This window comes from Silurus aristotelis (genome assembly GCF_946808225.1).
Source record: "Silurus aristotelis genome assembly, chromosome: 1".
In the NCBI taxonomy this organism is placed as follows: Eukaryota; Metazoa; Chordata; class Actinopteri; order Siluriformes; family Siluridae; genus Silurus; species Silurus aristotelis.
The window spans coordinates 41,460,888-41,477,932 of NC_139574.1; the positions used below are offsets into that span (position 1 = coordinate 41,460,888).

Here is a 17,045-nt window from a genome sequence, read left to right on the forward strand (position 1 = left end):
TTATCAGGAACTGTTAACATTTAAATTTAGTTAGAGCATTTTCAGCTGTGAGTCCCAAAATCTGTGTTGAGGCCTAACAGGTTAAAGGTTTTCTAAAAGGCCTCAAAATACCTCTCATTTAACTTGTTTCAAACCATATCAGATTACTATAGCAGACATTTCTGATAACATGCAAGACCAAATCTAAAATTATTACAGTATATTGAATCATTTTATATTGTTTTCCAGATGCACCACTGCTCAGATTGTGGGAAGAGTTTTACTAAAATTGCTGTTCTGAGAAGACACCAACGTATCCATACAGGAGAGAAGCCGTATCACTGTGAACAGTGTGGGAAGAGTTTTACTCATCAGGGTCATCTCAAATCACACCAGCGTATCCACACAGGAGAGAAGCCGTATCACTGTGAACAGTGTGGAAAGAGTTTTACTCAGCAGGGTCATCTCAAATCACACCAGCGTATCCACACAGGAGAGAAGCCGTATCACTGTGAACAGTGTGGAAAGAGTTTTACTGACTCGAGTAGTCTCAAATCACACCAGCGTATCCACACAGGAGTGAAGCCGTATCACTGTGAACAGTGTGGGAAGAGTTTTACTCAGCAGGGTAATTTTAGAATACACCAGCGTGTCCACACAGGGGAGAAGCCTTATCACTGTGAACAGTGTGGAAAGAGTTTTACTGACTCGAGTAGTCTCAAATCACACCAGCGTATCCACACAGGAGTGAAGCCGTATTACTGTGAACAGTGTGGAAAGAGTTTTACTGACTCGAGTAATCTCAAATCACACCAGCGTATCCACACAGGAGTGAAGCCGTATTACTGTGAACAGTGTGGGAAGAGTTTTAATCGTCAGAGTCATCTCAAATCACACCATCGTATCCACACAGGAGAGAAGCCGTATTACTGTCAACAGTGTGGGAAGAGTTTTACTCAACAGGATCATCTTAAATCACACCAGCGTATCCACACAGGAGAGAAGCCTTATCACTGTGAACAGTGTGGGAAGAGTTTTACTCAGCAGGGTAATCTCAAATCACACCAGCGTATCCACACAGGGGAGAAGCCGTATTACTGTGAACAGTGTGGGAAGAGTTTTACTGACTCGAGTAGTCTCAAATCACACCAGCGTATCCACACAGGAGTGAAGTCGTATTACTGTGAACAGTGTGGAAAGAGTTTTACTGACTCGAGTAGTCTCAAATCACACCAGCGTATCCACACAGGAGTGAAGCCGTATCACTGTGAACAGTGTGGAAAGAGTTTTACTGACTCGAGTAGTCTCAAATCACACCAGCGTATCCACACAGGAGAGAAGCCGTATTACTGTGAACAGTGAGGGAAGAGTTTTACTGACTCGAGTCATCTCAAATCACACCAGCGTATCCACACAGGAGTGAAGCCGTATTACTGTGAACAGTGTGGGAAGAGTTTTAATCGTCAGAGTCATCTCAAATCACACCATCGTATCCACACAGGAGAGAAGCCGTATTACTGTCATCAGTGTGGGAAGAGTTTTACTCAGCAGGGTAATCTCAGAATACACCAGCGTATCCACACAGGAGTGAAGTCATATCCCTGTGAACAGTGTGGGAAGACTTTCAGTGCTCGGAGTGCCCTCCTCAGCCACCAGCAGAGTCATACAGGACAGAAGCTGTACCTCTGTGAACAGTGTGGACGGAGCTATGTTTATCAACACTCATTAATGAACCACAAGTGCTCTAACATACAACCATAAAACAAATCATCTTCTTAAATTTCTTATTTGAAGGGATGTAAAGGGAAATTGTATTGTAAATATCGGGGGAACTTTAAATTGTAATGTTAATTTTAATTCGCTCTAACAAACTGGACACCTTTCCAAGCCATCAGAACATTGTTGGTCCATCTACAGTTACACTACAACGGCTTCCAATCCATTGTCCCCTGAACCCAGTGTTACTGATTTACTGCAAACTTGAGCTTGATCACACGGTTACACAGCAAGATCAGGGAATAGATTTTTGTTGTATATGTCTGGACCTATAAGAATTAAAGTGCAGACAAATCTCACCCTAAGTCTTTTTTAAAATCCAAAATGTTAAATGTATAAACCTTTAGGTATTTTGCACCAACGTTCATTTTTTGTGTTTCTCTAACTTCGAATAAGTTTATTAGTCAACTGTAGAGTTTGGTTGAGGAGTGTTGATGGTATGGGGCTGTACTTTAGGGGTAAGACTCAGCCCTAGATTTAAAGTGTAGGGAAATGTTCATTACTTTAGCATACCAAATCATTTTGGACAATGCTATGTTTCTAATATTGTGGGAATAGTTTGGAGACGGCCCTTTATTAATCCAGCATGACCATGCCACAGTGCACAAACTGAGGTTCATAAAGACATGGTTGGATGAGTTTGGTGTGGAAGAACTGAACTGGTCTGCACAGAGCTCTAATCTCGACTTCACTGAACACCTTTGACATTAAGGTGAATGTTAAAAGTTGATTATTCTAAATGGACTGTATGAGTCTCGGTGTCATTAAAAACATCTTCAGGAACATTTTTTTGTGATTATTTCATGAGCAGTTCACTTATTTTTCTCTTGCTATTGTTTGTTAACTTATACTTTCATTTTTTATAAGAAAGAAAATAGAAATGCTGGTGATAGAAACAATGTTTGATTCTATATCATAGATGATTATGAAGTATCAACAAATCATCATTGTTATTTACTAAATTAAATTCCAGTTATTAACAAAATTCAATTATGCAGAAAGAATAAAATGGAAAGCAATCAGCTTTATTGTGGGAGTATTAAAATCTGTGTTTCCAGGGTCCAACTGTGACACTCAGTAACTTCAGGAGTCTCAGTCTAGAATTGTATGCAGTTCTCACTGCTCTGAATACAAGAACACCCGAGCTTCATCACCAAATGGAAATAAAAGTTAATTAATAACCAAAATAACTAAAATCTAATGGATATTTACACTACATGCTGCATACGAAAATTACGTGTGCATACAAATTTTAGACAACTAATTTCCACTTAAATATAAAGAAAATGGTGCAATGTGCTTTTTGACCAAGTTAATATGGTTCATTTAAATGTATAGTATAAGCAAACATTACAGGTTTGAATATGTGTGCAGCTAAGTGTTGCAAAAACTAAATAATACAGATTAACTTGTATATAAATACACTTTTGCCCCACTATTACATTAGGATTAGTTTACACACTGAAATACCTTATACAAATTGCACAGAGTGGGTAGTTTATTAGTACTATTTATCTACATTATATGGGCATCGTGTGGGCATGGGAGCAGAGTGGGCACTTTGATGGGCTGAATGTGGGCCCCAGTTTAGTCAGGGTTGTGGGCCCCAGTTAGGTTGCCCATTTTGTTTATTCGAGGGCCCTGAATGGGCCACATCTGGGCTATATTTAGCTATATTATTCAATTGATGATAAATTCAATTGATATGTTTTTGCGTGTTTTATATGATCGAAACAAAAATGTTATATATTAACAATAACATAGTACGACCTTTAGTAAAAAAACAAACAAAAAAAACATTTCGCTTGTGCAGCTCACAGAGTCTCTCATTGGCTCCTGTGTTCCCGCCTTCTCATTCTGAAGAAACGGTCATCACTCACTACCACTGATCACCTGACCTGGATAACCTGACCCGACCTGACCTGGATAACCTGACATCTCTGTCACGGTAAGAAATTATCTTTTGTTTTAAATTAATCACATTTTACTGTTGTTTTAATTTAATGTATTCTTCTGAAGATTTGTGGTAATTAAAGTTACAGGCACGATATAAAGAAGGTAAGTGTGGAGAGTGAACTGGTTTACCTCAGAGATAAACACCTGTGGAAAACTGAACATTCTTAATAATTAGCAGATAACTAGGACATTGTCTACTAAAATGTGGAAATAACGACTTCTCAAACCATTTTCACCCGTGTTTTCTCCATAAAGTGTCCTCATGATAACAGGAGGGTGAAACAGTAAAAGCACTGTGGAGTCTCTTTCTCTTTCACTACCTTTATAACATGTGTATATACAATACACAGAGAAAAGCTCTGAGGAGATTGTGACAATACTTAACATTATTTTAATGTGATTTAGGTGAAATAGGTAGAGGTGATAAAAAACGTTCATATTTATATAATTTCTAAACATTACTAAAAATATGATACGTTATGATTATGTTAAAGATAATAAACGTCATTTTGCTCAGTTCATAAAGTCAGTCAGATCAGTTTTTGTCTTTTTTATTTTTTTATTTTACACTTATGCTCATGTAAATTGCATGCATACAAATAATGGATTGTGCCCTGGTTGATGCAGTACCATGCTCTACTTTTATATGAATGTTTTGCTTAACAGGAAGCCTGAAGCAGAACCGTTTACTGAAAACTGTCAGTAAGAAAGAGCTGGAGAAAGCGCTTGGTAAATGGTTCACAAATGCAAGAGACAGAAGGCAACCGTGCTTTGAGAGCCCAGTGGGACCATGATCAGAGGGCAGTACAGCCGGAAGTGTAAGTCATATAACCTATAGCTAGGGCTGCACAATTAATAATATTTTATCCCGATCAGTGTTTTTGCCTAAAAATAAATAAAAAAGTTTTACAACACGAGCTGCAAACCCCCACAACACAACCAAACACAGAAACACGCTGCAAATCCTCACAACACAACCAGTGCAAATGAATTGGTTGTGTTGTGAGGATTTGCAGGACGTTTCTGTATTTAGTTGCGTTGTGAGGATTTGCAGCTCGTGTTGTTTATACGATATTTTCTTAATTTGCTGGTGTTTTTTGTATTTGCATATGTATTCTTCAATTGAACTTTCTGGGCCACCGTGATCCGAGGTGTGACTTACATCTTTCAGCTGATCAGAATCATTGTTCAATCACTGGCTTTTGGCAAAAGCCAAATATTTGTTTAAGAGTCAAGTTCAGACGCAAGGTTGATATTTTAATTGTTACATTCATAAGTTTTGGATTCCGTGACTGGTCCCCCGGCATAAGTTATTACTGTGTGAGGCAGAGGTGGGAACAATTCACTGATGAGATTCTAGGATATGTCTTAATTATATTGATGCTTGTTTTTTTAGATGCTGCTGTAAATGGTAGTATTTTAAAATGTACTAAATTGCCTTTTCTGTCTTCTCTTTCTTTACTGTTTTGTAGGTGTGCAGCTGAGGAATCTGCATAGACCCACCAGTGAACTATTCTACATTAGTAATTCTGTTATTCCTGTTTCCTGTTTTTATTTACTTGAATTATTTTAAATTAAATGTGATTCACACATTCTGAGTTAAAGTCATTTATTTTTCACAGTTCAAATAATCAACCATGTAATTTTAATCATAGAGCAGCACATACAATCAACTATTAGTTCTTTGTTTGGTCAGGCACAGTTTTACATTGTAACTGAGGTTTGAAATGGTTTGACACCCACTGTGGTCCCATAACAACCCCATAAAGGGGCCATTTGTGGGTTGACCCATGATTAAGTTATGTGGGCCCCATAAGGGTCCTTTTTGTAGCCCACTTTGGCCCCATTTTTAACACCTATTTGGAACCCAAATAGGCCCATATAAAGAACACCTATATAGGTCCCACTTAGAGCCCACCATGGACCCATCAGTCGCCCCTCTGGGGTAACACACATGGGGCCCATGTGGAGCCGATCGACAAATTTCTCAGGGCCCCATTTGGGTTGCCCATGCAGGGACCAAGTGATAGCCTATCAAAAACCCACATGGGGCCCACATGACAATGTTGGCTGGGTTAGAGGGTCCCGGAATTCAAGCTACTTTACTGCATATTGTAATATTTACAATTTTGGAATGTATACATTTTACCTTCACATGTTTGGTATCATTTTAAAGGTTTTGGTGTGATTGGAAATATGATCTCAGTCCTATATCAGACCCCAGGTTTGGGGAAATTCTGTCCTACTGACATAAGGGTTGCCCCGGAGAAGATCCTTACCAGGTGTTCTAGGTGACATTTGGTTTATAGGTCACATCCTGTCCCAAGAAAGGGTTTGCAAAACTTTTATCACTTTGAATTTACAAGTGTTTACGATGGTTTCGGTATTTAAGGAAATTTGGCGAAACAAGCATTCTGTAGTCAGAACTTCTCTGTGTGTCTCTATTGCCAGGTACAGTGATTCTTTAACATTTCTTTAGTAAACTGCATTGTTAAAACATTTGGTTTTATGCTGATCATGTCATGCTTCTATTATTTGTTTTAGATGTGACATTTGTTTATTGTTTATTGCCTGGCAAATAAATGTAAAATTCTTGATTAACTCTGTAACTTCCTGAAATCATTTATATCTAGTTGATTATGTAGCCTGGTGTTACCACAAATCTACGACCAGGATAGTACAAACTGAAGGCTCATGAACGGATGGAGCATAGAGCACAACGTCTGGGGGCTTCTGATTTCTGACTATCACTGATTTAGCAAGTTATAACTAAGTGGCTAAATACATTATTCGTTATGCATGAGCAAGCATTGAGAGGTCTACTTAAAGAATATTAGTTTACCGTTATATCCTCTGACTAAGATTTGGACTGGCCAATGTGCCTCCTTGAGCAGGTATCGTTAGCCAAGCACAAGCTTCTAAGCAACTCCGGATCCATAATGAATGATTAATTGAAAAGACGGAATGCAACCAATAAGGTGATTAGCTTAAATTAGAGATATTCAAATTAAATCTTTATTATAAATTGGAGTCAGATTGGAGGTAAAAATTAGATTCATGTAACAAAGTGCAATCCATTTGAGTAATCTTTTACAGCCGCGGGAAAGACTAACACGCAGCAGACCTTCACCCACACCAGTGGATTCCGTCATTGGGCCATTGGGTGGGCACCTTACATCTTACTTAGATTTTAGTTCTGTGTTGCTTTGTGTCACTTTGTCTTGTATTATGGAGCACTTCGGTCCTTAAGCAATATTGTTATGTTTTACTGTGTACTGCACCAACTGTACAGCATATGATTAAAATGACAATAAAAACTTTCTTTTCGGCTTCTCCCGTTAGGGGTCGCCACAGCGGATCCTCCGCACGTTTGATGTGGCACATGTTTTACGCTGGATGCCCTTCCTAACGCAACCCTCCCCAATTTATCCGGGCTTGGGACCGGCACTAAGAGTGGCTGGGGATGGTTCCCTGACCGGGAATCGAACCCGGGTCGCAGCGGTGGGAGCGCTGCATCTTAACCACTAGACCACCAGGGGACCTATGATTAAAATGACAATAAAAACCATTTATTTCACTGTAGGAGCTATTTTTAATTTCTTGTAGATAGATAGATAGATAGATAGATAGATAGATAGATAGATAGATAGATAGATAGATAGATAGATAGATAGATAGATAGATAGATAGATAGATAGATAGATAGATAGATAGATAGATAGATAGATAGATAGTTAGTTAGTTAGTTAGTTAGTTGGGACTGGAGGTGACCTAAAAACCAAAAACCTCCTGTGGTAAAAAAATACAAAAACAAAAAACTAACACCTAATAAAGATCTTCTCCTGGACAAATCTCACATCAGTAGGACAGAATTTTCCCCAAACCTGAGATCTTTATTTTTGGTCTGTTCTACTGATATTGTACTGAGATCATATTTCCAATCACACTGAGACCTTTAAAATGATACCAAACAAAAGTTAAAATTAATACATTCCTAAATTATAATAACTGCAGTATGCAAGTATAGTAGCTTAAATTCCAGGAACTTCTTAATCATCTTTCCATGACCCGGTCATATCCCCAGGAGGGAAAGAGGGGGCTCAAGGATGGGTGAGTGGGCTGCTGAACAGATGTCTTCCTCTCCTCAAATTAAAGAGATCTTCTCCTCAGATTAGAAAGTTTAATGTTCTGTTGCATGGCAGTTCTCGGGGTCTGACCTCATGGAAAGATCTGACCATCCTTACAACTTCCTCAATAATTCCTGAGGAACAGGAAATGGCAGCACTGGAGAGCAAAAATCTGTAAAGCTCTGGTCAGGTTTAGATTCAGCATGTGAGCACATGTCTTACATATAATAAAGTAAAAATCTATAATTATTGTAATGTTTAATGAAAATTTAATATTTTTAATTTTGTTGTGTTTTGTTTATTTTAATAAAGTTTTGGACTTCATTTAAATCCTAACTAAAAATAAAAGTTTAGTTAGAATGAAGTCTTATAACATCTACTGTTAAAATAAAACTTTTAACAACCTCAGTTATTCAAAAACATCAGAAATAACACTTTGGCATTCAACACATTACAAAATAATTTAATTCAATAAATTAATTTTAATAACTCAATCCATTCAGTTTTGTTTGTTAATTTAAACTCTGAAGATTAAGTTCAAGTAACTCGGTTCAAAAAAAAATAATATTTAAAAATAATAAGGTCCAGAAGAGTCGGTTCACTGGTTTCAATTCAATTAAGTCTAAATCAATAGATTCACTGGTAAATGACTCGATTCCACAGTTCTAACAAAATCTGTAACATAAAACATTCTGTCTCCTTAATTTTTTCAGCAGTCTCACTCAAGAAAAAGAAACTTTTGTTTCCAAACAGCTCAACATTCACTGTTTCTAGTTCAATAACAGAACAAATAGCATTCGTACAGCTCAGAGTCTGATTTGAGATTTGATCAAGTTCTCATTTGATTCTAAGATGTTTGATTGAGTTCTTGCATGTAGATGATACTTTTAATAAATTTAGTACTAACTTCATGCAGTTTCTCAACATAAAGACTGGATGTTATAAAAAAACTTTCTGACAAAATAAATTGTTTCAATGTTATTAAATCTGTACTCGTTATTTCTACATTATTTATTACATTAATTTTAATCAGCTTCATTTAATTTCTGTTTCATTTATTTATATCACAAAAATTCAGCTTAAAAATTAAACATGAACCCCCTGTATGTAAAACAGTAAACAGTTTAAGTTTAAGACGGTTTAATATTATCAAGAAAAATATCTATAATATAATTATTAATATTAATAATAATAATAATAATAATAATAATAATAATAATAATAATAATAATAATAATAACTGCAGTTGGTTCTCAGATTTCAGTCTTACACTGCCCTCTAGTGGCTCTGTCAGGACTTTCTTTTTACTTAAATATGTACAAATATTATTAATCGTTTTTTTGTTGTCTAGTATATCATGTTGAGGAGTCTCCCCCGTGTGGGTGGAGGAGGAACTGCTACAGTTTAGAGGTCAGATCAAGTTGAGTTCTAACAGTAAGTTTGATTGAGTTCTAACATGTAAATGGTACATTTAATAAATTTAGTACCACCTTCATGCAGGTTCTCAGCATAAATAGTGAATTTTATAAAAACATTTTTGGACAAAATAAATGTTATTAAATCTGTTCTCGTCTTTTTTTGGATCATTTAGTTTATTACATTAATATTAATCAGCTTTATTTAACTTGAATTTCATTTATTTATATTGCACTTATACACAAAAAACCTCTAGAGCTTCACCACTACATCACTCAAATACTACTGCCATGTGTAATCTTCTGATAAACCCTAATAGTGACATGGTGTTGTATAAATAATAGTAAATGTGAATATTTCTTTCAGATAAAAGTCATAAAGTGAATTTTAGGTGAATTTATGAACCACATCTGGCTTGAAAAGACCGGTGTCCAAATACTTTTGACCACACAGTGTGTATCAGCTGAAAAGCAGCAGCTTCGGATCAGTCGCGTTTCCACTGGGATTCAATCTGAAAGATCACTTATGATCATATGAAATATTTTATATTATATATTTAATTACAGATCATTGGACAAGACACCTGTCAGTCAAGATATACAGGTGAATGACAGGTGTCTCATCCAATGATCGGTAAGTTTACATTCACAAACGATACCTACCTTTTCCGGTTTAAATTGTTTCCAGTGAAACTATAAAATATAGGTGCTGTCTGGGTCACATTATAAATGAAACACAAACAGTAAGAATAATTACATCTGGTCTTCCTGCACATAAATGTCTTTATTTAAACACTTCTTTATCATACAGTACTGTTTAATCTTCCACTTCATTTTAAAAAGTGTTCAATGTCCAGTAGATGGCAGAAATGTTCGTGAATATAAACTTAACGATCATTGGACGAGACACCTGTCATTCACCTGTATATCTTGACTGACAGGTGTCTTGTCCAATGATCTGTAATCAAATATATAATATATAATATAAAATATTTCATATGATCATAAGTGATCTTTCAGATTGAATCCCAGTGGAAACGCGACTGATCCGAAGCTGCTGCTTTTCAGCTGATACACACTGTGTAGTCAAATGTATTTGGACACCAGTCTTTTCAAGCCAGATGTGGTTCATAAATTCACCTAAAATTCACTTTATGATTTTTATCTGAAAGGAATATTCACATTTACTATTATTTATACAACACCATGTCACTATTAGGGTTTATTAGAAGATTACACACGGCAGTAGTATTTGAGTGATGTAGTGGTGAAGCTCTAGAAGTTTTTTGTGTATAAGTGCAATATAAATAAATAAAATTCAAGTTAAATAAAGCTGATTAATATTAATGTGATAAACTAAATGATCCAGAAAAGACGAGTACAGATTTAATAACATTTATTTTGTCCAAAAATGTTTTTATAAAATTCACTATTTATGCTGAGAACCTGCGTGAAGGTGGTACTAAATTGATTAAATGTACCTTTTACATGTTAGAACTCAATCAAACTTACTCTAAGAACTCAACTTGATCTGACCTCAAATCAGCTCTAAATTGTAGCAGTTCCTCCTCCACCCACACGGGGGAGACTCCTCAACTTGATATACCTAGACAACGAAAACGATTAATAATATTTGTACATATTTAAGTAAAAAACCCAGCCATTAGGGGGGCACAAGCCAGTGCACTCTTAGTGCCGGTCCCAAGCCCGGGTAAATGGGGAGGGTTGCGTTAGGAAGGGCATCCAGCGTAAAACATGTGCCAAATCAAATATGCGGATCACAAATGAGAATTTCATACCGGATCGGTCGAGGCCCGGGTTAACAACGACCGCCACAGGTATCGTTAGCCGACAGGGTACCGGTGGAAATTGGGCTACTGTTGGCCGAAGGAGGAGAAGGAGAGGAGGAAGGCGTCTACAGAGACGGCAGGAAAAGGAGCAGTGTAGGAGAGTAGAGGTTCGGGTTGGTACTTTAAATGTTAGTACTATGACGGGTAAAGGGAGAGAGATAGCTAATATGATGGAGAGGAGAAAGGTAGATGTGTTGTGTGTTCAGGAGACCAAGTGGAAAGGGAGTAAGGCCAGGAACATTGGAGGTGGGTTTAAACTGTTTTATCATGGTGTGGATGGGAAGAGAAATGGTGTAGGGGTGATTCTGAAGGAAGCGTACAGTAAGAGTGTAGTGGAGGTGAATAGAGTTTCTGATAGGGTGATGATCGTGAAGGTGGAAGTTGAAGGGATGATGATAAATGTCATCAGTGCCTATGCTCCACAAGTTGGCTGTGAGATGGAGGAGAAAGAAAGATTCTGGAGTGAATTAGATGAAGTGGTAGATGGTGTACCTAGGAAAGAACGATTGGTGATTGGGGCAGACTTTAATGGGCATGTAGGTGAAGGGAACAGAGGTGATGAGGAGGTGATGGGTAGGTATGGTTTTAAGGAGAGGAATGTGGAAGGGCAGATGGTGGTAGATTTTGCTAAAAGGATGGAAATGGCAGTGGTGAACACGTATTTTAAGAAGAAGGAGGATCATAGGGTGACGTATAAGAGTGGAGGAAGGTGCACACAGGTGGATTATCTTCTGTGTAGGAGATGCAACCTGAAGGAGATTGGAGACTGTAAGGTGTTGGCGGGGGACAGTGTAGCTAGACAGCATCGGATGGTGGTCTGTAGGATGGTTTTGGAGGCGAAGAAGAAGAGGAGGAAAGTAAGGTTTAAAAGAAGAATAAGATGGTGGAAACTGAAGGAGGAAGAGTGTAGTGTGAGGTTCAGGGAAGAGGTCAGACAGGGGCTTGGTGGTGGTGAAGAGGTGCCGGATGATTGGGCAACTACTGCAGGAGTGATGAGGGAGGCAGCTAGAAAAGTACTTGGTGTGACATCTGGAAATAGAAAGCAAGACAAGGAGACGTGGTGGTGGAATGAGGAAGTGCAGAAGAGCATTAGGGGAAAGAGATTGGCAAAACAGAAGTGGGATCGACAGAGTGATGAGAAGAGTAGGCAGGAGTACAAGGAGATGCGGCAGCAGGTTAAAAGGGATGTGGCGAAAGCCAAGGAAAAGGCATATGAGGAACTGTATAAGAGGTTGGACACTAAGGAAGGAGAAAAGGATTTATACCGATTGGTCAAGCAGAGGGACCGAGCTGGGAAGGATGTACTGCAAGTTAGAGCAATAAAGGATGAAGATGGAAATGTGTTGACTAGTGAGGAGAGTGTGTTGAGAAGATGGAGGGAGTATTTTGAGCAGCTGATGAATGAGGAAAATCAGAGAGAGAGAAGGTTGGAGGATGTGGAGTTGGTGAAGCAGGATGTAGATAGGATTAGTAAGGAGGAAGTGAGAGCAGCGATTAAGAGGATGAAGAATGGAAAGTCGGTTGGACCAGATGACATACCGGTAGAAGCGTGGAGATGTTTAGGAGAGATGGCAGTGGAGTTTTTAACCAGATTGTTTAACAGGATTCTGGAAGGGGAGAGGATGCCTGAGGAATGGAGAAGGAGTGTGCTGGTACCGATCTTTAAGCATAAGGGAGATGTGCAGACCTGCAGTAACTACAGGGGAATTAAGTTGATCAGTCACACCATGAAGTTATGGGAAAGAGTAGTGGAAGCCAGGCTGAGAGAAGAGGTGACCATCTGTGAGCAACAGTATGGTTTCATGCCGAGGAAGAGCACCACAGATGCCTTATTTGCTTTGAGGATGTTGATGGAGAAGTATAGAGAAGGACAGAAGGAGCTGCATTGTGTATTTGTGGATTTAGAGAAAGCGTACGACAGGGTGCCGAGAGAGGAGTTGTGGTATTGTATGAGGAAGTCAGGTGTGTCAGAGAAGTATGTGAGGGTGGTGCAGGACATGTATGAGGACAGTGTGACGGCAGTAAAGTGTGCAGTAGGTACGACAGACTGGTTCAGGGTGAAGGTTGGACTGCATCAAGGATCGGCCCTGAGCCCTTTCCTGTTTGCAGTGGTGATGGACAGGTTGACGGACGAGGTCAGACTGGAGTCTCCCTGGACTATGATGTTTGCAGATGATATTGTGATTTGTGGTGAGAGTAGAGAGCAGGTTGAGAAGAGCCTGGAGAGGTGGAGATATGCGCTGGAGAGAAGGGGAATGAAAGTCAGTAGGAGTAAGACAGAGTACATGTGTGTGAATGAGAGGGAGGGCAGTGGAGTGATGCGGTTGCAGGGAGAAGAGGTGGAGAAGGTGGAGGAGTTCAGGTACCTGGGGTCAACAGTGCAAAGTAATGGAGAGTGTGTTAGGGAAGTAAAGAAAAGAGTGCAGGCAGGGTGGAGTGGGTGGAGAAGAGTGACAGGAGTGATTTGTGATAGAAGAGTATCTGCAAGAATGAAAGGGAAAGTTTATAGGACTGTGGTGAGACCTGCGATGTTGTATGGATTAGAGACAGTGGCATTGAGTAAAAAACAGGAGGTGGAGCTGGAGGTAGCAGAGCTGAAGATGTTGAGGTTTTCGTTGTAAGTGACAAGATTAGAAATGAGTTTATTAGAGGGACAGCACATGTAGGATGTTTTGGTGACAAGGTGAGGGAGGCGAGATTGAGATGGTTTGGACATGTGCAGAGAAGGGACATGAATTATATTGGTAGAAAAATGCTGAAGATGGAGCCACCAGGTAGGAGGAAAAGAGGAAGGCCAAGGAGGAGGTTCATGGATGTGGTGAGGGAAGACATGCAGGTAGTTGGTGTAAAAGAGGCAGATATAGAGGACAGGGTGGTATGGAGACGGATGATCCGCTGTGGCGACCCCTAATGGGAGCATCCGAAAGAAGAAGAAGAAGAAGAAGTACATATTTAAGTAAAAAGAAAGTCCTGACAGAGCCACTAGAGGGCAGTGTAAGACTGAAATCTGACCAACTGCAGTTATTATTACTATTATTATTATTATTATTATTATTATTAATATTATCATTAATATTAATAATTATATTATAGCTGAATTTTTGTGATATAAATAAATGAAACAGAAGTTAAATGTAGCTGATTAAAATTAATATAATAAATAATGTAGAAATAACGAGTACAGATTTAATAACATTTAAACAATTTATTTTGTCAAAAGGTTTTTATAAAATCCAGGTTTTATGTTGAGAAACTGCATGAAGTTAGTATTAAATTTATTAAAAGTATCATCTACATGCAATAACTCAATCAAACATATTGTTAGAATAAAATGTAAACTTCAAATCAGACTCTGAACTGTACGAAGGCTATTTGTTCTGTTATTGAACTAGAAACAGTGAATGTTGAGATGTTTGGGAACTGATTATTGTCTGTATATATGCAGGTCAGGGGTTTTTTCATGCTGGAACACCGTTTATTACAATGAGACGATGATGTAAGATGACGAGCCAAACCACGGAGACGAAGCTGACTGAGGTGAACCCCTCAAACTAACCCAGGAACAGAGAAGGAACTTTCTGACCAGCTGCTGGTTTTGTACAAACAGAACAAACATTTCTTTTTCTTGAGTGAGACTGCTGAAAGAAATATTTTTAAGGAGACAGAATGTTTTATGTTACAGATTTTGTTAGAACTGTGTAATCGAGTCATTTACCAGTGAATCTTTCGATTCAGACTCAATTGAACCGAATCCAGTGAACCGACTCTTCTGGACCTTATTATTTTTTAATGAATTTATTGAACCGAACTCTTTTGAACCGAGTTACTTGAACTGAATCTACAGAGTAGAAATTAATGAACCAAACAAAACTGAATGGATTGAGTTATTAAAATTATTTTTTTAATTAAATTATTTTGTAATGTGTTGAATGCCAAAGTGTGATTTCTGATGTTTTTAACTAACTGAGGTTGTTAAAAGTTTTATTTTAACAGTAGATGTTATAAGGCTGCATTCTAACTAAACTTTACATTTTTATTTAGGATTTAAATGAAGTACAACACTTTAATAAAAGAAACAAAACACAACAAAATGTGAAATATAAATTTTTTTATTAAACATTACAATAATTATAGATTTGTACTTTATTATATGTAAGACATGTGCTCACATGCTGAATCTAAACCTGCCCAGAGCTTTACAGATTTTTGCTTTCCAGTGCTGCCATTTCCTGTTCCTCAGGAATTATTGAGGAAGTTGTAAGGATGGTCAGATCTTTCCATGAGGTCAGACCCCGAGAACTGCCATGCAACAGAACAATAAACTTTCTAATCTGAGGAGAAGATCTCTTTAATTTGAGGAGAGGAAGACATCTGTTCAGCAGCCCACTCACCCATCCTTGAGCCCCCTCTTTCCCTCCTGGGGATATGACCGGGTCATGGTAAGATGATTAAGAATTTCCTGGAATTCAAGCTACTATACTTGCATACTGTAGTTATTATAATTTAAGAATGTATGAATTTTAACTTTACATGTTTGGTATCATTTTAAAGGTCTCAGTGCGATTGGAAATATGATCTTAGTACAATATCAGTACAACAGACCAAAAATAAAGATCTCAGGTTTGGGGAAAATTCTGTCCTACTGATGTGAGATTTGTCCCGGAGAAGATCTTTATCAGGTGTTAGTTTTTTGTTTTTGTATTTTTTTACCACAGGTTTTTGGTTTTTATTTATCTATCTGTACAAGAAATTAAAAATAGCTCCTACAGTGAAATAAATTGTTTTTATTGTCATTTTAATCATATGCTGTACAGTTGGTGCAGTACACAGTAAAACAAAACAATATTTCTTAAGGACCAAAGTGCTCCATAATACAAGACAAAATGACACAAAGCAACACAGAACTAAAATCTAAGTAAGATGTAAGGTGCCCACCCAATGGCCCAATGACGGATTTCACGCGGCTGTAAAGATTACTCAAATGGATTGCTCTTTGTTACATGAATCTAATTTTTACCTCTAATCTGACTCCAATTTATAATAAAGATTTAACTTGAATATCTCTAATTTAAGATGATCACCTTATTGTTTGCATTCCGTCTTTTCAATTAATCATTCATTATGGATCCGGAGTCGCTTAGAACCTTGTGCTTGGCTAACGATACCTGCTCAAGGAGGCACATTGGCCAGTCCGAATCTTAGTCAGAGGATATAACAGTAAACTAATATTCTTTAAGTAGAACCTCTCAATGCTTGCTCATGCATAAAGAATAATGTATTTAACCACTTAGTTATAACTTGCTAAATCAGTGATAGTCAGAAATCAGAAGCCCCCAGACGTTGTGCTTTATGCTCCATCCGTTCATGAGCCTTCGTCACATCTAAAACAAATAATAGAAGCATGACATGATCAGCATAAAACCAAATATTTTAACAATGCAGTTTTTTAAAGAAATGTTAAAGAATCACTGTACCTGGCAATAGAGACACACAGAGAAGTTCTGACTACAGATTGCTTGTTTTGCCAAATTTCAAAGTGATAAAAGCTTTGCAAACCCTTTCTTGGGACAGGATGTGACCTATAAACCAAATGCTACCTAGAACACCTGGTAAGGATCTTCTCCGGGGCAACCCTTATGTCAGTAGGACAGAATTTCCCCAAACCTGGGGTCTGATATAGGACTGAGATAATATTTCCAATCACACTGAGACCTTTAAAATGATACAAAACATGTGAATGTAAAATGTATACATTCCAAAATAGTAATTTTTACAAAATGCAAGTAAAGTAGCTTGAATTCCGGGACCCTCTAACCCAGCCAACATTGTCATGTGGGCCCCATGTGGGTTTTTGATGGGCCGTCACTTGGGCCCTGCATGGGCAACCCAAATGGGGCCCAGAGAAATTTGTCCTTCGGCTCCACATGGGCCCCATGTGTGTT

The 17,045-nt window shown here is 38.0% G+C and overlaps 2 protein-coding genes across 7 annotated transcripts in view; one reads left to right on the plus strand and one right to left on the minus strand.

The window, feature by feature from the left end:
* LOC310724211 (uncharacterized protein) overlaps positions 1-3,043 on the plus strand; it is a 63,252-nt gene extending 60,209 nt beyond the window's left edge. Inside the window, exons 4-5 of one of the 4 annotated variants that reach the window (XM_083537957.1) lie at positions 331-1,384; positions 1,552-3,043. In XM_083537957.1, the coding sequence (XP_083394083.1) occupies positions 331-410 (80 nt within the window). In that variant the 3' untranslated portion in view covers positions 411-1,384; positions 1,552-3,043. Of the gene's footprint in view, positions 1-228 lie in introns of all 4 variants that reach the window. The other 3 variants (XM_083537955.1, XM_083537954.1, XM_083537956.1) reach the window with 3 other exon arrangements.
* The window catches only part of LOC310723864 (uncharacterized protein), an 80,559-nt gene that overhangs the window by 35,156 nt on the left and 28,358 nt on the right, over positions 1-17,045 (minus strand). The gene's annotated exons all lie outside the window — the stretch shown is intronic.